General features: G+C 40.1%; 1 protein-coding gene across 1 annotated transcript in view; it reads left to right on the top strand.

Moving 5' to 3' along the window:
• fbxl17 (F-box and leucine-rich repeat protein 17) overlaps positions 1-20,344 on the top strand; it is a 305,310-nt gene that overhangs the window by 271,459 nt on the left and 13,507 nt on the right. Inside the window, exon 9 of the mRNA XM_047381692.1 lies at positions 2,229-2,371. Coding sequence (XP_047237648.1) covers positions 2,229-2,367 — 139 coding nt within the window. The 3' untranslated portion in view covers positions 2,368-2,371. The remainder of the gene's footprint in view (positions 1-2,228; positions 2,372-20,344) is intronic.

A 20,344-nucleotide genomic window follows, 5' to 3' on the forward strand; every position in this document is an offset into this window, starting at 1 on the left:
TTTGGTAACTGTACATGTTTAATTTGTCACCATATTAAGTAATTATCGCAGCACAGGTGAGGAATGCTATACTGTGTGATAAAACGTACAGTTTCTCTTAATGATTAATGCATTGATCATCTACATGAATGCCAGATTAATTTTGGGCTTTTATTGATGTATTTGTTTCAGGGTGGACTGACTAGATTACTGTCTAAATACAGGCTAAAATGTACAAATGTATGTGAAAAATAAATGTATTTTAGCAAGTGGCAGATAAACCACTTGCTTTATGTAGCCATCAACAAGCTTTTAGCTTAAATCTGGTTGGATATTTGACGATTCTTCTTGGCAGAATTAATAGAGCTCTTTTAAAATGGTAGGCTTACTGGCACTGACTTGGCATAATCCACAAATTTTAACAAGCCAACTCAACAAGTTGTGATGTGTGTGGGATCATTGTCCGGTTGGAACTCCCAACTGTTTCCATGTTTTAATGTCTGTTGATTTCAGGTGACATTTAATCATTTGGATGTATTAGTAATTTTCCCACCACTTGTGCAGAAGAAGAAGCAGCAGCGCTAGCGCCAAGATGATGGACCAAAAGCATATATTAACGACATTAAGACATATATAAACTTTTTAACAATACCTGGCTTTGTACCGTAGTTTCTTGGTCCGACATCTTGGCGCTAGTGCTGCTGCTTCTTCTTCTTTTTCTGCTGGTGGTATGCAACAAATTCAGAGGTGCATACTGCCACCTTCTGTACATCATTGTATAACTCCACTCACTATATTCTATGTTTTAGTTTTGTATTTCATAAAAATAGGAACAATGCTTTATTTATAATACTCTAGATTTCCCCCCTATCTCCCCTCTGTTCCTAATATTCCTTTTAGACTGAATTATCTCCCATTACTTTTTCCGTCATCCAATTCCATCCCTACGTTTACTGGCGGGGAGGAGTGTGACAGCGCATGCGCAACGCAAATCAACTAACTTTGTGCTCCACTAACCAGCCTGAGATCACGTGACATCAAGTCGCTGATGTAAATTTGTATTCTCATAGAAAATAAATTCTATTCACAAACTGTTATAGCATATTGTATTCATAAAGAATAAACCACAACTGTAAACTTGAACTTTGTGTTTGTAATTTCTTGAAGCTGTAACATTTTATTTTGTATTCTTATAGAGAAAATATACAATACCTCTTTTGGATTTTACTTATGCACAACTATTGACTAATATGCACACATTTCAGTCTTTACATACACATTGATTTTGACAGCGTTCTTACCCCATAGGCTTGCATCTTGTTGATTGTTGGCTTGTTCATGGTTGTTCTATCCAATTTCTTTCCACCTGATGTGGACTATGAATAAAGTCTGGGTTTCTGCTAATAAACCAACCAATGTAAATACATTCTAAAATGTATGATGTGAAGAGTGGTCAAATATCAAATCAGAATTATGGCAGATGTTTGCTCAGGGCTAGAAAAAACATGTGGCCCAGTGAATCTTTACTACGGGGCATTTATGCAAACACTGGTACAGGTGTATGTTTATAATTTTATAAGCATAATTTGGACCCTGAATCATAAATTCAAACTAGTGAACCTAATGTCTGGTTTAAAATAATCTTTGAAGTTTTCTGTTGTATAATCATTCCACTCTATAAAATAGAATGGTTTAAATGCCTTGACATTCATGCCCATTATCAGTGTATTGTAATAAAGTTTGCATCTTTTCACACATTCGTCCCTGGTATAACAAAGCCCCCAGAGACAGAGACATATTTGTTTTTACTGGATAACTTTTAACCTGGCACTTTGTCTCTTCCCTGGCACCAGTCAACAAACATACACACACATGCAAAATAATATCATACTCTGGCATAGAGTCACACTCTGCTTTGGCACTGTGTCATTGCCGTTGCCTTTCAGTTGATGTGATTCATGCCAGGATTCTGATGTATGACTCCTGCAGCTGTCTGAACAAACATGGGTGTGTGGGTGAGTTTTGTGTATGCAAGCATGTGCAGATTTTTTTCAAGGTGTTGACTAAACGTCAAAATTCTGTCACAACTAGTCGAATAAGTTGCCCTGGTTTCATCTAAAATTTATGTGCGTCTCTGAGGGACAACGTTGCTCCCACATTTGCATGAAAAAAGGGTTTCAGACTAACACCTTTTATGTTTGTTTTTTTTTCTTTCCTTCTCCCCTGTTTGTCCCACTCCATGTCCACAGCTTTGATAGCCATAGGCCAGTACAGCAGTACCATAGAGACAGTGGATGCTGGCTGGTGCAAAGACATCACAGACCAAGGAGCCACACAGATCGCTCAGAGCAGCAAATCCCTCCGATACCTGGGCCTCATGAGATGTGACAAGGTAACAAGGCTCAACACTAAACTGCAGCAGATGATTGCTTAGTGTGTGTTTGTGTGTGTGCTCACATACTGTGCCAGAAAGTAATGTTAATGTAAATTTGTGTGCATGTACCTGAGCAAAAAGTTCTTTAGAGAAGATAACCATGATAAAAATGGAAATTCAAATATCTGGGTTTTAGAGTCACTGAAAACAAGGAAAATAACAAGACCACCAGAGACCTAAAATCTCAGACTGGAATTGCAATGGTCATTTGCATTTTGTAGTCCAAACAGTCGACTTGAATACATTAGTAATCCCTTTTTTAGTTCAGCGAATGTGCCTGGATGTGAATGCATGCGTGCATTGTAGAACACTAGTCATTTTGTCATTTTGAGCCACTTTATGTTTGAGGTATTTTCAATATACAATATTTTTTCTCCACAGTTCAAATATATTATATTAGGTAAGGTAGTCACTCTATATCTGTTTTGGTTATTTAGATGAGAGTTTACAATTGTTATCTCTTCTTTATATTGACATACAATAACTTTTTAGGCCCAACCTCTAGATAACACAAGTGGAAAGAAAAATGATTATTGTGGGAAACTTCATCATAGTTATCAATACTGTCACAGTTTGTAAAATTGTTAAGATATGCAAAATATACTAATACATACTGAAGGTATCCACAAAGATTGAGGCTACTGGGCATACTCTGCTTTCTTGAACCATACATTTATAATTATCCTTCTTTTTCATCTTCCTCATCAACATCATTACTAGTATTGACATTTTCTATAATTTTACTTGGTGACATATTGACTGTCACAAACTCACACAGAATGTAATCTGCATTACATTAAACCCTTCTGTCTTGAAAATTAGGCATAAATTGAATGGTGAACAAATATATTTACAATTTTTGCATCTACAGTGTTTACATACATTGTTTTCTTCAACATTGTTTGCATACATTGTTTTCTTCTACATTGTTTGCATACATTGTTTGGTGAATATGAGAGTATTAACAATGGGGAAAAACCTAGAAACATCATACAGGACACTTGTGCAAAAGGTAATGTTTTTATAGCTGCAAAATGCTTCCATCTACAAAAGGATTCCAACTACTGCTGTATACAATGTTAACAATAAAAGATGATTGCCATTTATCACAAACCGTCACAGCAGTTGTTGCTGCTGGAACTTTAAAATATATCTAATCACAGTCTTCATCGCAACAGTAATGTGTGTAATAGTACAACCACAAACATTGGAGGCAATGTTTGGTTGGATAATTAGTTTCAAGTTGAAGTCATGCTTTGCATACCAATTATTTGTTTGACCAGTTGGATGGACTCTCATTGCCCTCGATACCAAAGCCGGACTTACATTTTTAGTTGTTGAAGCAGCTACAATTCAGGGAGTTAGCAAAATGTGGGTTGATCATTATGGCTATTGAAAATATTAGCCATAATTTGACAATTACATGTTTTCCAGAAACTGTCCAGCCCCAGTTACTGCCAATGGTGGTTAAACCACCTAGTAGGGTTGGAGTAACTTTTTCCAGTAGTGAAATTAAATGCTGTTTTTAAAACCGTTGTGTTTACTTGGGTTATCTTTGTCTGTTGTTAGAAATATTTTGATGGTTGAGGTAAAGTGATGTCAAACAATCCTGTCCAGCCAGGATCTGATGGCAGCTTGCATAGTTTTGTTACTATGATAACAAATCATCCATCTCTCCAGTTGGCTCACTGGAGCTTTTGCTTAAAGAGATCCACCCACTTAGTGTGGTATCACGATTGGGATAAGAGAGCAGAACAAGGGAGAGAGCTGCTGGCTCGACTTCGATTTAATCTGTACATATGTTTTTGTAGCTATGCCCAAAACCCCAGCATCTATAAAGGTGTCTCTCGGGATGCTCTAGATAGATTCAAATTATTTTTGTCTTTTAGATTCAGGAACATTATTATGTTTGGTTTTGGATTTCACAATCTTAAGATCCCCCTGGTGTCCCCCTGGTGTTAAACTGTGCTATGAGAAGCTAGCTGGTGATAAAAAGGCAGATGAGAAATTTTGACCTATGTTCAAGGCTGTTCAGCAGGTTGGAAACTCATCAATTTTATTCCTTCATTATAAAATCGGTGGATATCTGCGAGTAGTGGCCTCCTAGTTGACCCTATGGATTTCTCAGATAAAAATGGATGCTCTCAGATGGTTAAGTGCGCCGAGTGCATCGGTGTATCATATTTATCTATTTAGACTGTAATAAAATTATATTATATGAGGATTTGACAGTGACCCCCATTTGTGAGGTCTCTGGGATGAAGCAGTGTACTCAGTTCACATTACAGCAGACATAAATGTGTATCTATCATATTTATCTGTAAGTAGTAAAGCGAAACAGCATTACACAGCAGGTGATCACTCAGGCTCCATTTTCATTTAGTTCACCACCACCACACTGACTCATTGACCTAGCAATCAATAGATACAGTTGAGCTAATAAAAACAGGTATGACCCACATCTTAACTCAAAAAGAAAAATAGTTTGATCTATCCTCTAGCTTCCTTTTTAGATGTAACTGCCATTATTTAAGCATAACAATAATGCATAACTCAAACAAACTAGCTGTAATTAGTATGCCTACAACACTGGACATAACGTTACACAGCATTGGGTTAATGAGAATAAATTTTTATATTTTCAGAAAACTCTTTTTACAAAAGAGTAAACGTTTGGGCATGGTGCTGGTGGTGCAGGGCGATAAGCGTGCGACCCATCTACAGAGGGCTACAGAGTACGACATTATTTTTTTACAGTTCAGATCAACTGCCCCACACCTTCTCATACCTTAAATGTTTTTACATTTTTATTTAGCAAATGCTATAATGCTCCGCTTGATTAAAACTTTATTAGAAACTGCTTTGGCATTATTTGCAATAGACACGGAGACAAAAACGAAAGGGGAAAAAAAAGAAGCAAGAAAGAGGTGGGGCAACAAGGTAAAAGTGAGAGTAAGAGAAAGAACAGAGGAGAGAGAAAAGGATAATGAGAATAGAAGATAACACCCTACGACTTCTTCTATAGCTGCAGTAAAGCATATATAACAACAATTTTACTGAAAAGTACATGGTATAAATGAATGCCAGATGTTTTTAGTGGCAACTGCAGCTTTAATGTCCATTGTTTAAGAGATCAAAGACAAGTAAAACATGTTAAACACTGATCTAAGCTTGTGTCATTAGGGAAAAACTAGAGATTTGACCTTCTAATCACGTTGCTACTTTGTCTACCTTTACTCCCCTAGTCCCCCAAGATATCTGGAAGATATTTTTGGACCTCCAATAGTCTGGTTCATCCTTGAGTACAGATTAAAGGTAGCTCCAGATACCACATTCATCTGTTTAAATAACTAAATACAAGTATAAGTAGAATAGGAATGTCCAGCCATCATACCGTTGATGAGTGGGACAGCATCTGTATCTCAGTGATGAATGTGTTTTGGTCTGAAATGCATATCGACCCTAGAACAAAAGTAAAATACCTTGTGACAATGCTGGTAAGAGCGTTCCTGAGAGCAGCATCATGTTGAGGGTCTGGTGCACTTCATAAAATAGACGGCATAATAAAGAGTAACATATTATGTGAAAATATTGAAGAAACATCTTAAGACCACAGCTAGGAAGTTCAACAAAGGAGGCTTCCAAATGGACATTGACCCTTTGCAAACAGCTAGATTAGTGAAACAGCGAGTTAAGGCCAACAGAGTAAATGCTTGTGGAGCGGCCATCACAAAGCCCTGATCTTAGCCTCATGGTAATTGTGTTGGCAGAACTGAAAAAGTGTGTGTAGGCAAGGCAACCTACAAATCTGACTTATTTAGACAAGTTCTGTCAGGAGGAGTCAGTCAAAATTCCTGCAAATTACTAAAAGAAGCTTGTGGAAGGATACCTGAAATGTTTGACCCCAGTCCATTTTAAAATGGGATTTCTAACACATACTAAGGAAATGTATGCAAACCTCTTAATTTGTAGAAAAACAAAATCTGAACTTTGTAATCCTAACTGCCCTAACATGAAAAGTTTAGTATGGTTTAATGTCAGACAGTGAGAAAAAAAGTGAGTGTTGATTGGTAGGAATCTGAACTTATAAGTAGTTTAGTAAGCTTACCCAGCAGTTGGTCATCTTTGTAAGGTATTCAGCAAAAACAAATCTCCATGCCGCCATGTACCAATGCTTAAATTAGATTATGATGGGACATGTTTTTTTGATTGTTTAATATGGTTCAGATGATCTGATTTAAGGACTTCTTGGAAAATCTGGTGATATTTTAAAGTAGCAGAAATAGGGGGAAAAGCTGCACTTGAGCAGATAACTTCATGTGCTTTTTGGCTGATAGGCTGTCCAACAGCTCTAAGTGCGTCATTAACCAAGAGGGTTCCAGGAAAAAACATGTTTCTCAGGAATTTATTTGCTTCTCTGAAGGTATTTTCCTGCCTTTTTACTTGAAAGATTTCCGTTTGTCCAACACTTGCAACCCTGGACCTTAGCTAACTCATCTAAACATTATTTTCCCTTGCATTGGAATTGATGCACTTACAAATCACTCTCAATATTTATACATCTGCTGACTACCAATCTAACCAGCCTAAATTTCAGTGCTGGTGGTTTTGATATAAAACAATTTATCTCTGCATACCTGTTGTAAATGTCTGCATTGCAAACATAAACTGTTATGTTCTCTTCTATGTGCACAAGATGTCCAGTTAATGCTGTTGAGGACATATTGCAAATGAAGTAAATTTTTTTCCTTACATGGACTTTGCTTAGTTTCTCCTCAGGGTGTGCATCTTAGAGAAATATTGCACAAAAGAGAAAAGTTGATAAACAGTCATTTGACAAACAACTCATAACCTGAAAATCATGTTTGTCACTAACTTTCCTACAGCTATTTTTGCAATTTCTCTAATCTACATTTAGCTTTTTAAAATAAATATATTCTCAGTCTCTCTACCTTTCCCTCCCTCCTCCGACAAAGCTGCCAAACAATCCGACAGTGTTAAGTTTCAGCGTATCAGTCTCAGACAAATACAGTCTTGTGATAACCTTGACACATTGGTGCAGACAAACCAGTCAGCTCTGTCCCTCTGCAGTGTGTAAATTTATTTGGAATTGTCAAAACATTGTGAATTTTAATGCGGCGGCCTCTCCCGAATGTCAGCGGACTCAGAAACTCCAGAAGTCATTTAGGAACTGTTAACAGGATCCATCTGGCTTCGTTCATGTGAAGCAGTGGGAAGGATCCATTTCCTTCGTCACAGTTTGTGTAAACGCGCTTCCGAACTGTATACAGTTTAAAGCCGCTCCGGCCTGAATGTTATGTCCACTGCTGTAAATGGCAATACGTAGTGAATGCACATGAACACATACATTGGGGAAACCCATATGTCTATCCGAATACATTCCAGTTTCAATTATATTTTCAAAAGATGAATCATACACAGTCTTGATAGAAAGGAATGTGTTCATTTGTTGAGTTTTTTTTCTCTCTGTCCTTCCCTTCATGTCTGTGTGAAGGAGCTCCTTTGTGTCTTGCTGTGTTTATACATGCTCAAAAGCAATGTGTCTGTGTGTAACTCTGGGAGGAATTCATGTTATTTGCTGTTAATGCAGCTCATAATGGAGAACTGAAATCAGAACCCTCAGGCTGGGGCAAATGGCACACTCCGCCCGCCTCAAACGATTACATCCCTTAGCCCTCCAGGGCCATTCTGACGAAGGGGAAGAATGTCATTGATCCAGGCTTGCCACCCCCCCAAAAAAAAATCAAATCAATTTATTCAGTCTTCTTTAAGCTGCAACTCTGTCAGGCTATTTGAAGTATTCAAAGTTGAAGAAGAATGCTTTTTATTCCCCTTCTGTTGAAAAACAGTTTTTTCTTCAAACAGTAATGTCAAAACTCAGTAAAGCCAATGACTTTGCTTTTAAGTGTAAAGCCTTTTCTGTGGCTGGATTACATCTTTCTACATCTCCACAAACCTGCTGGAACATCATGTATTAAAGATGACATATTTTGAGAAACTACTCCTGAGGTCAGGACTAACTCAGAAAAAACACAACTCTGGATGTGGCGCTGTATTTGGAGGTGCCAAGGTTTGAGAGTAAATCACTCACTTAGCTTGAAAAATACAAGAACATTCTTTCCAAACCTTTCTCCATTTGCTGCATAACTTCTCAACCTTTTAAGTTCTACTCCAAGTACTTCTTTTAACTCAGAGTCATAAACAGGTAGAAACCAATATTGCATGTAAAATGTGCTACTGGACAGAGTACATCCATATATCAATCCTTTATTGTTACATAACCACAAACATCAGTTTCTTTTCTGAGATTGTTATGTGATACTGTGCAGAACCATACACAGTGTTTAGCAGCTTTGGGAGAGAATCTTGAAGAGTTTCTTTGAGATGCATCATTTATCGTTTCACTGGACTGCAGCATTTCTCATACAAAACAGAGCAGCAGACAACGTAGCTCACTGGCAAAAAAAATATTCACTCGGTTTTAAAAATATGACTATGTTTCAACTGAGAATTTTAGGTTAGTTCAGGCCACTCACAAGGTTTTTCAAACACATCTTGTAAATTCATGGTGGATAAGCAATATAACCCAGGATCAGTAACCTTGACATAAAATTTGTTTTTTAAATGTTTATGAATAAACGTCTGAAAAGTGGTCTGTGCATTTCTATATTTAGCACCTCTGAGGCAACAGGTTGTGGAAACACCTGTCTCCGCAATTAGGGCTTCATCTCGTTTGGAGTATGTTTTTTATTACTATTTTTTCCCTGTCTACGGATTTTTCCCACTTGAGCTGTGGATCTCTACAGCTCCTCCAGAGTTACTCTGGAACCCCTTGGCTACTTCTTTGATTAATGCTCTCCTTATGTGGCATGTCAGTTTATGTGGACAGCTTGGCAGGTTTGCAGTTGTGCCATTTTATTTATGGATGTTTTTGTAATGATGCTGTTTGAGCAGTGATGTTCTCTAGGAAACCACCAACACCTTCACATAACAACTGCATTTATGATGAGATCCAGTTACGCACGGGTATATCAGTTTAGAGACTTTTGAATTCAACAGCACATGAGTTTATGTAGGAGTATCAGAGAAAGGGGGCTAAATATAACTGTATGCCACCCTTTTAAGATGTTTATTTGTAAAACATTTTGACAATAATAGATCCTTCTCCATGCACATCACATTTATGCTCTAATAGGATTTGGACAATCACATAAAATCTGTAAGTCTTCAACAATGTCCTGTTTTGCTCCCACAAATGTCTCCAAGGTTTTTCCTTAAGGGGTAAGCTGACATTAGCTTGTTTTCTCTCTGTTTTGATACAGCTCTGTAATATTTTGGCTTGTCGGAATATTTTTTCAGTTCGATCAAATCTCTTGCAGCAACACTTGCAAAAAAGTGTTTTTTTTTTCTACAATTTTCATAATTTCAGAGACACGTTTTAGTTAAACCCTGTACTGCTCTCTGGACTTTGCCACATGACTTTTGTTGAGAGTACCGGCGGACCACGTCACATCCTGCTGCTACTCTTTCATCGTTAGGGATAAGCCCACATTTGTTTAATAACATATTCACATACAATTCTGTCTGGGTTTTCTACAAACAAGAGAGGAGAAAGTTGGGAGAGAAGTAATGCTACAAAATATTTGCCTTTTGAAGGATGTGGAATTTTGTCCTACAGGCTGACAGTCAGAAAATCATTGTTGTAGTCTAACGCTTATCAGCAATACAAGCTGATAAATGGTGTATTTCTATGCATTTTATCTCGAAACTGTTGCAAAAAGCTTATTAATACAGATTGAATTGGATTTAAGGAGGTCAAAGTTGAAGGCAGATAAACAGGTCATTATAGCTGCCATCACAACCTTTTGTAAGCAGTGTGGTTGCTGGTTTGAAACCTCAAAGTAATTCAATTCACTTGAGTCAGTGTCCCCCAACCCACCTGCTGGTTTATAAAAAAATCTATTTAGAAGAAAAAAAGAATAAAACCACTAAAAGAAAAGAATACCGTATTTTTTTTACCAGCAAATCAGTGCCTTTTTTTTCTTTTGGTCCCTTAGAAATAAAAAAAACTCCATCATTGTAGTTTTTCGTCTTCTACTCCTGATAACTTTGTGGTTTTCTTAATCTGGTGTGTATGGCACCACCATTTGACTTAGGGTTGTATTGTATGCCCGCGCACAGTGAACTCTTAATTTGTCATTCATTAGTAAGATTTCAAATCTTTAAACTGGAGCATTCAGGAATTGACATGCTCTATTTCCTAGTAAAAACGTCTCCTCCCTTTATCTAACTTGCAACTCAAAAACAATAGCGTTCAAATCATTTGTAAACTTACTAACACTTCACCCAGTAAAACATTACTCTGTCACGTGGTTTTGAATTCTAGTGACAATAAGCTGCTCCCTATAAACCAAGTAATACTTGAAGAAAACTGTCAGTGGTAAATAAAAAAAAACCTCTGTCCGCAAACAGTTTCATTTAATTCAGGATGTACTTTTCTGCTGCATTAAATTTCTGTTAAGAATTCAAAGCAATGCTTTGAATCTGTTTGCTCAAAGCAAGCCAACCTCTCAAAAATAAAATACACTGACTAACCATAACGAGTTTCTATTTAAAAAGGAAAGGCAACAAGCCTTGCTGAATTGTGAAGACATATAAGCTTCTGCCAAACACCTAAATGTAACATATTACCCTCCTTTTCTAGTTACTGTTTTCATATGTCTCCTATACTGATTTTATTAAGTTGCTATTTTACTCTTATAGGCTCTTTTGGCCACTCTGAGAGCGTTTAGAGTCTTCATTCTCTGGTGATGTATCACTTTGGGGATTTCGATCTTCTTCGGCCTCAGTGGAATGTTTTCCTTAAACGTTTTTGCAGCTTGTTTTCTTTTGTCTCTTTTCCCTCATCTTTTGCATTCCACTCTCTTTTTTTCCCCACTCATGTTTTCCCCAGTTACTTTTCCACTACTTCATTAGAGTGAAAACAAATGGGGCAGTCCAAGCTGAGAGGCGAACTCACACACTCAGCATGAAGCCCAACTAGAAAAATAATGACACTGACTGCTACTAGCCTCTTCAGGGACAGCTGGTGGAGAAAGTAAGAGATATTGCAGGAATGAGATCGGAGAGGGAAGCAAAAAGGAAAACAAAATGTTTGCTTCTGGGAAATGAAAATAAGAGAAATTATTTAGCATATGTCAGGAACTATGAGGTTATGAGAGTAAAATTAGATCAGGTGAAACAATAGAGTTAGTGCTGCATATCCCTTTTACAAATTGCGTCCCCAAAAAGTGTTTTGTGTAAGCAGTTTTGAAGTGGTGTCCCATTACCTGGAATGAGGTGGAGTGGCATTCAGGGAGCAGGAATGAACACCGCTGCACCCCCAGATAGAACATCCAGACAGACCTTGTTAAAAGAGGCAGACGTCCCAATCAATACAGTCATTTCACCAGTGCATCCAGCTGCCTGGGACCGTGCGCAGATAGGCACACAAAGGCAATTTGCAGACATAAACCAGGACCTAATTGTTCGGGGCCTAGAGGTTTGGAGTGAGGAAAATAATTATGAAGTATGGTGAAGATTTAGGAAGCATTTTAACTCTCGTTTAGGAAATGAGAGTTCTGGAGCTCAGTGAAACTTTCTGCGATGGGTGTTATTGCTAACAGCGGGTATCCTCCGTTTCAAAGCTTTAATGCAGCTGGGAATTAGGAGAAAAGCTTCATGCACAGCATCAAGTGTTAGAGAGGGAACCCAACACTTTGCTTAGACCTAAATGTTCAAAGTCATAAAAGTAGTTTGAAAGAGTCATTTGCCATTTGTGATTTTCCGTGTAATCTTGGAGACTCATCCCACACAGAAGAGTTGTATTGATTGGTGGTCTCAACTCAAGCCGCTGCCTGATCATCCCTTCATCTCTTTCTAAAGGGCAGGAGTGCCGGACAGTAAAGGAGACAGGGTGAGGTAGAAAAGTGAGACACTGACAGAGTTCACTGAGCGTCTGAGGAGAATCTGAGAATTGCCCTTCAACAAAAAAAAAGAAAAAAGATCTTTGAAAAGCATAAACCTGACCTCACCTGGCTCTTGGGCACGCTCATGCATTTCTTTGTGCTTACTGCACCTTTTTCCATCTTTACTTATTCTCATCTTCCCTCTTTTTCTCTTCATTTACCAACTTTAAATGAGGACATCCAAGGTTGTTTGAATTTTGGATGCTCCTCACATCATGTTCATTCAATTAGTCCTTTTAAGTGTGCCCCCCTTTTTTTCCCCTCGCCCAAATCAGGAGCTGTTTACTCACCACAACTGAGGTCAATATAATCTTCCAGAGTTATGGCCAGACTGTTTGGCCTGGATGCTCCGACTTGCCAATCCTGATATGTTTTGGTCTGATGAGCTTGTGAATTTTTTGGGGGGGTTGATAGCCAATAAATGTAAGAGCTTTAAATAAGATTTGCTCTGTTACAGCTGGAGTGCAGCCAGAAACAAGTTAACCTTGTGACAGCTCAGGTTGCAGCTTAGAAAAGTAACATTTTAGGTCAAACCCAAATAGAAAAAAACTACAGATATGTGACTCTGTAAAGCTTGTGTATTTTTAATAGCACAAAAGGCTGAATTTTGTTTATGCAGTGCCTAGTAAAAGCATTCATACACCGTAAACCCTTTCACATTTTGTCACTTAACCACAGACTTGAATAAAACAAGTTTTAATGGAATTTTAAGTCATAGACCAACTCAAATAATTGCATTCAGAAGTGGCAGAAAAGTAAATCGTTTTCAGTATTTGTTACTAAATAAAATCTCGTACTCATCGTACTTGACGTCTTCTGCTTCAACTGACTCCTCTCGATGTGGAAGAGCAGTGTCTCTACTCCAAGATCCTCCCAGATGGCCGAATTCCTCACCCTATCTCAAGAGAGTGCCCAGCCACCCTGCGGAGAAAGCTCATTCCAGCCGCTTGTATCCGGGATCTTCATGCCCATACGTGAGGGTAGGACCGTCGACTGACCAGTAAATCTGGAGCTTCGCTTTTCGGCTCAGCTCTTTCTTCACCACAACGGACTGGCCCAGCTTCCACATTACTGAAGCAGCCGCACCGATCCATCTATCAATATCCCGCTCCATTCTTCCTTCACTCGTGAACAAGACCCCAAGACTTGAACTCCTCCACTTGAGGCAGGACCTCACCTTCAACCTGAAGAGGGCAAACCACCCTTTTCCAGTCAAGAACCATGGCTTCGGACTTGGAGGAGCTGATTCTCATCCCAGCCACTTCACGCTGCAATCCTCCCCAGTGCATGCTGTAGGTTCTGGCTAGAGGGGTCAGCAGGACCACATCATCTACATAAAGAATAGACGAAATCCACTGGTCCCAAAACCAGACGCCCTCCGGCCCTTGGCTGCGCCTAGAAATCATGTCCATGAAAGTCTTATACAGGACTGGTGACAAAAGGCAGCCCTTCCGGAGTCCAACATCCACCGGAACACGTCCAACTTAGTGCCGGTAATGTGGACCAAACTCCTACTCTGCTTGTACAGAGACTGGATGGCCCCTAAGAAAGTGCCCCTGACTGTGTACTCCTGGAGCAACCCCACAGGGCACAACGAGGGACATGGTCAGATGTCTTCTCCAGGTCCACAAAACACATGTGGACTGGTTGGGGAAACTCCCATGAGTCGGCCGGGACGAAAACCACACTGTTCCTCCTGAAGCCGAGGGTCGACTATTGGCTGGACTCTCCTCTCCAATACCCTGGCATAGGCCTCACCAGGGAGGCTGAGGAATTTGATCCCCCTGTTGTTGGAAGACACCCTCCGGTCAGCCTTCACATAAAGGGGGACCAGAGGCACTGTCTCTGACTGCCACGCAATGTTGAAGAGCCATGACACCCTCCGGTCCCCCGAGTTTTTGCCTCTGCCACAGCCCGGGCCATGGCACTCTTGGTGTCAAGGTACCCGTCAGCCACCTCAGGAGTCCCACAAGGCAACCACCGCCGATAGGACTCCTTCTTCAGCTTGACAGATTCCCTTAATTCTGGTGTCCACCAGCGGGTTTGTGGATTTCTGCCATGACAGGCACCGCAGACCTTATGGCCGCAGCTACGGGCAGCAGCATCAACAATAGTTGTGGAGAACATGGTCCACTCGGACTCTATGTCTCCAACATCCCCCGGAATCTGGTCAAAACTCTCCTGGAGGTGGGAGTTGAATACATTCCTGGCTGAGGGCTCGGCCAGACGTTCCCAGCAGACCCTCACTATGCGCTTGGGCCTGCCAAGTCTGTCTGGCTTCCTCCTCTTCCAGTGGATCCAACTCACCACCAGGTGGTGATCGGTGGGCATGTCAGTCCCTCTCTTCACCCGAGTTTCTAAGACATGCTGCCGAAGGTCCGAAGACACAACTTCAAAATCGATCAACGTCCTGCCTTTGGTATCCTGGTACTAAGTGCACTGATGAACACCCTTATGCTTGGACATTGTATTCATTATGGACAATCCATGGCACAGAAGTCCAATAATCAAACACTACTCGGGTTCAGATCGGAGAGGCCATTCCCTTCCAATCACACCCTTCCAGGTGTTATTGTCATATACCACGTGGGAGTTGAAGTCCCCCCGCAGAATGATAGAGTATCCGAGAGGGGCCGGGTACTCTGCACCACCACTTGGCCCATAGGCCGAAATGACAGTCAGAGACCTGTCCCCGACCCGAAGGTGCAGGCATGCGACCCTCTTATCCACCAGTTTAAACCCCAACACCAGATGGCTGAGCTGGGGGGCGATGAGCAAACCCACTCCAGAGTAGAAGAGAGTCCAACCGCTCTTGAGGAGCTGGGTTCCAGAGTATTTAAGACCACCTGTGTGTAATTTCATCTCAGCATAAGTGCAGTTGCTCCATGAATTCCTCAGTTGTTCAACTAACACTGCACATCACCATAAATGAACCATCCCCACTGGGAAACATGGTGGTGGTTGCATCAGGCTTTATAACTTTTCTTCAGCTGGAACCAGAAAGCTTTTCAAAGTTGGATGTAAAGATGGATGGAGATAAATGCAAGGCAGTAGTGTAGGAAAACCTGTTTTAGACTGCAAAAGACTTAAGACTGGGGCGGAAGTTCAAAGTCTAGCAGAAAGTCAGTCCTAATCAGCTACAGCGGAGGGGTTTAAAAAAAACAACCCTCGTGTTTGAATAACTTCTTCAGTGTCTGAACCTGTGGGAATATCTGAAGATGTACGCTCAGAAATGCGCTCCTTCCAATCAAATTGAGCTTGAGCTGTTTTGCCAACAAGATTAGACAAAACATTCAGGTCTAAAGGTGACCCAAAAAACTGCATCTGTAATTCCTGCGAACGCTACTTCTAAAAATTATTGACATAGGGTTGTTTAATGCAAGTGCTTGTATCCGAGTTTTGTATTCCACTTCATAATTCTGCAATATTTTGTACTCGTCTTTCGCTTAAAATGCCCCCAAAAATCCATTGTCTGGGGTTGTAATTTCGCAGTACGTTAAAATGTTTCAGGGCGTATAATGCTTTTGTACTGCCTTGTACAGGGTTTTCCTCTACATTTGAGTTTTTTCTAATAGAGAAAAAACTTGACCGTCATTGCATTGCTCTCATTACAATATTGAAAATTAACCCATAATTCGGGCTAATCAGTCCAATCAGTGACGTCCGTGAAGTCACTGAGTGCAGCTTAATGCTGTGTTTTTGATTTCAGCCAATTCAGAATTTATTAACTTTAAACAGTCACTGCTGATTTGATGCCATGTGTTTTTTGCAAACGGCAAAATGTCCTTATTTATTCATTCATTCAGGAGAACGAGGAAATCGCATGAAGCAAGTAATTAAACTCAGTCAGTTGCACTGTTGTTATTATCTTTGAAGGAATTCTCCTTTTACTTGACCTCCAATAAGCCACATTGGAATTTTCTCTGCTTGGTTCTTGTTTGCGTTTCTGTGTATTTGTGTTCACATGTTACTACCTATGCTTATTTCTTTGAGGACAATGAATCGCTTTTTATTTCTAGTGACAACATTATTTGACCTTGCTGTAATATGAGTTCAGAGCACTGAACTATCCCTCTGAAACAGTCTGTTTGCGACGCATCTGTTGTGTGTAGGGTACAGTACAGAGCTGAGTCACACACAGCTGCATATGTTGTGTTAGAAATGAAAAACTGTGTGCCTGTACGTGCATGGTAGGTATAAAAATCTCTGACTCTCTAGACAGACCTCTGATACTCCAAAGGGGGCTTGTTGCCACTTTAACACCTCCATATGTTTAAACTAAGCAAGTATACGTAAACAGTTATGCCACAGGTCCTTCTCAAAATATTAGCATATTGTGATAAAGTTCATTATTTTCCATAATGTCATGATGAAAATTTAACATTCATATATTTTAGATTCATTGCACACTAACTGAAATATTTCAGGTCTTTTATTGTCTTAATACGGATGATTTTGGCATACAGCTCATGAAAACCCAAAATTCCTATCTCACAAAATTAGCATATCATTAAAAGGGTCTCTAAACGAGCTATGAACCTAATGATCTGAATCAACGAGTTAACTCTAAACACCTGCAAAAGATTCCTGAGGCCTTTAAAACTCCCAGCCTGGTTCATCACTCAAAACCCCAATCATGGGTAAGACTGCCGACCTGACTGCTGTCCAGAAGGCCACTATTGACACCCTCAAGCAAGAAGGTAAGACACACAAAGAAATTTCTGAACAAATAGGCTGTTCCCAGAGTGCTGTATCAAGGCACCTCAGTGGGAAGTCTGTGGGAAGGAAAAAGTGTGGCAGAAAACGCTGCACAACGAGAAGAGGTGACCGGACCCTGAGGAAGATTGTGGAGAAGGGCCGATTCCAGACCTTGGGGGACCTGCGGAAGCAGTGGACTGAGTCTGGAGTAGAAACATCCAGAGCCACCGTGCACAGGCGTGTGCAGGAAATGGGCTACAGGTGCCGCATTCCCCAGGTCAAGCCACTTTTGAACCAGAAACAGCGGCAGAAGCGCCTGACCTGGGCTACAGAGAAGCAGCACTGGACTGTTGCTCAGTGGTCCAAAGTACTTTTTTCGGATGAAAGCAAATTCTGCATGTCATTCGGAAATCAAGGTGCCAGAGTCTGGAGGAAGACTGGGGAGAAGGAAATGCCAAAATGCCAGAAGTCCAGTGTCAAGTACCCACAGTCAGTGATGGTCTGGGGTGCCGTGTCAGCTGCTGGTGTTGGTCCACTGTGTTACTGTGTTTTATCAAGGGCAGGGTCAATGCAGCTAGCTATCAGGAGATTTTGGAGCACTTCATGCTTCCATCTGCTGAAAAGCTTTATGGAGATGAAGATTTCATTTTTCAGCACAACCTGGCACCTGCTCACAGTGCCAAAACCACTGGTAAATGGTTTACTGACCATGGTATCACTGTGCTCAATTGGCCTGCCAACTCTCCTGACCTGAACCCCATAGAGAATCTGTGGGATATTGTGAAGAGAACGTTGAGAGACTCAAGACCCAACACTCTGGATGAGCTAAAGGCCGCTATCGAAGCATCCTGGGCCTCCATAAGACCTCAGCAGTGCCACAGGCTGATTGCCTCCATGCCACGCCGCATTGAAGCAGTCATTTCTGCAAAAGGATTCCCAACCAAGTATTGAGTGCATAACTGTACATGATTATTTGAAGGTTGACGTTTCTTGTATAAATAAAATATATGAATGTTAAATTTTCATCATGACATTATGGAAAATAATTAACTTTATCACAATATGCTAATATTTTGAGAAGGACCTGTATATAGGGTTCTGTTAAATCAGTGTGATTTTAGTTTTTTAGTGTACCTTTTCTTTTTCTGCTGCTATGCTGTAATACGTGTTTGTTTTTACTCCTACAGATTTTTTGTCACCATGTTTAACATAAATGTAAAACACATCAGATGTAATAAGAATGTCTTTTGCTACAATTTTATATCCTAATCATTAAAATCCTAAACAGACATATAAAAATCTAAAGCGTGGAAACTTAAAAGTATCAATATAAACATGTCAGTCAAACTTGGTTTACAGATGGAGGCATGTTTAAATGAAATAAATCCACCAAACCACATATAAAACAGTTAACTACATGGTGGCTTTAAATAAAGTTGTTTTTTTTAATACAGAGGTTCTGATGAAACTTTAGATTATAGCTAACATATGACAAATAAGACATAATGAACACAAAGATGAAGATATGGTACTTGATCAGATATCACTGAAAGCATTTAAGCTAATTAAAATTAGACCAACTTTTGATCACCAAGGACTTAGGACTAGTGTACAAAAACATTGTTTTTTGTACAGGTCATTCTCAAAATATAAATAAAGTTCATTATTTTCCATAATGTCATGATGAAAATTTAACATTCATATATTTTAGATTCATTGCACACTAACTGAAATATTTCAGGTCTTTTATTGTCTTAATACGGATGATTTTGGCATACAGCTCATGAAAACCCAAAATTCCTATTAAACAAAATTAGCATATTTCATCCGACCAATAAAAGAAAATTGTTTTTTATACAAGAAACGTCAACCTTCAAATAATCATGTACAGTTATGCACTCAATACTTGGTAGGGAATCCTTTTGCAGAAATGACTGCTTCAATGCGGCGTGGCATGGAGGCAATCAGCCTGTGGCACTGCTGAGGTCTTATGGAGGCCCAGGATGCTTCGATAGCGGCCTTTAGCTCATCCAGAGTGTTGGGTCTTGAGTCTCTCAACGTTCTCTTCACAATATCCCACAGATTCTCTATGGGGTTCAGGTCAGGAGAGTTGGCAGGCCAATTGAGCACAGTGATACCATGGTCAGTAAACCATTTACCAGTGGTTTTGGCACTGTGAGCAGGTGCCAGGTTGTGCTGAAAAATGAAATCTTCATCTCCATAAAGCTTTTCAGCAGATGGAAGCATGAAGTGCTCCAAAATCTCCTGATAGCTAGCTGCATTGACCCTGCCCTTGATAAAACACAGTGGACCAACACCAGCAGCTGACACGGCACCCCAGACCATCACTGACTGTGGGTACTTGACACTGGATTTCTGGCATTTTGGCATTTCCTTCTCCCCAGTCTTCCTCCAGACTCTGGAACCTTGATTTCCGAATGACATGCAAAATTTGCTTTCATCCGAAAAAAGTACTTTGGACCACTGAGCAACAGTCCAGTGCTGCTTCTCTGTAGCCCAGGTCAGGCGCTTCTGCCGCTGTTTCTGGTTCAAAAGTGGCTTGACCTGGGGAATGCGGCACCTGTAGCCCATTTCCTGCACACGCCTGTGCACGGTGGCTCTGGATGTTTCTACTCCAGACTCAGTCTACTGATTCCGCAGGTCCCCCAAGGTCTGGAATCGGCCCTTCTCCACAATCTTCCTCAGGGTCCGGTCACCTCTTCTCGTTGTGCAGCGTTTTCTGCCACACTTTTTCCTTCCCACAGACTTCCCACTGAGGTGCCTTGATACAGCACTCTGGGAACAGCCTATTTGTTCAGAAATTTCTGTCTGTGTCTTACCCTCTTACTTGAGGGTGTCAATAGTGGCCTTCTGGACAGCAGTCAGGTCGGCAGTCTTACCCATGATTGGGGTTTTGAGTGATGAACCAGGCTGGGAGTTTTAAAGGCCTCAGGAATCTTTTGCAGGTGTTTAGAGTTAACTCGTTGATTCAGATGATTAGGTTCATAGCTCGTTTAGAGACCCTTTTAATGATATGCTAATTTTGTGAGATAGGAATTTTGGGTTTTCATGAGCTGTATGCCAAAATCATTTGTATTAAGACAATAAAAGACCTGAAATATTTCAGTTAGTGTGCAATGAATCTAAAATATATGAATGTTAAATTTTCATCATGACATTATGGAAAATAATGAACTTTATCACA

This window comes from Girardinichthys multiradiatus, chromosome 12 (genome assembly GCF_021462225.1).
Source record: "Girardinichthys multiradiatus isolate DD_20200921_A chromosome 12, DD_fGirMul_XY1, whole genome shotgun sequence".
Taxonomy (NCBI): Eukaryota; Metazoa; Chordata; class Actinopteri; order Cyprinodontiformes; family Goodeidae; genus Girardinichthys; species Girardinichthys multiradiatus.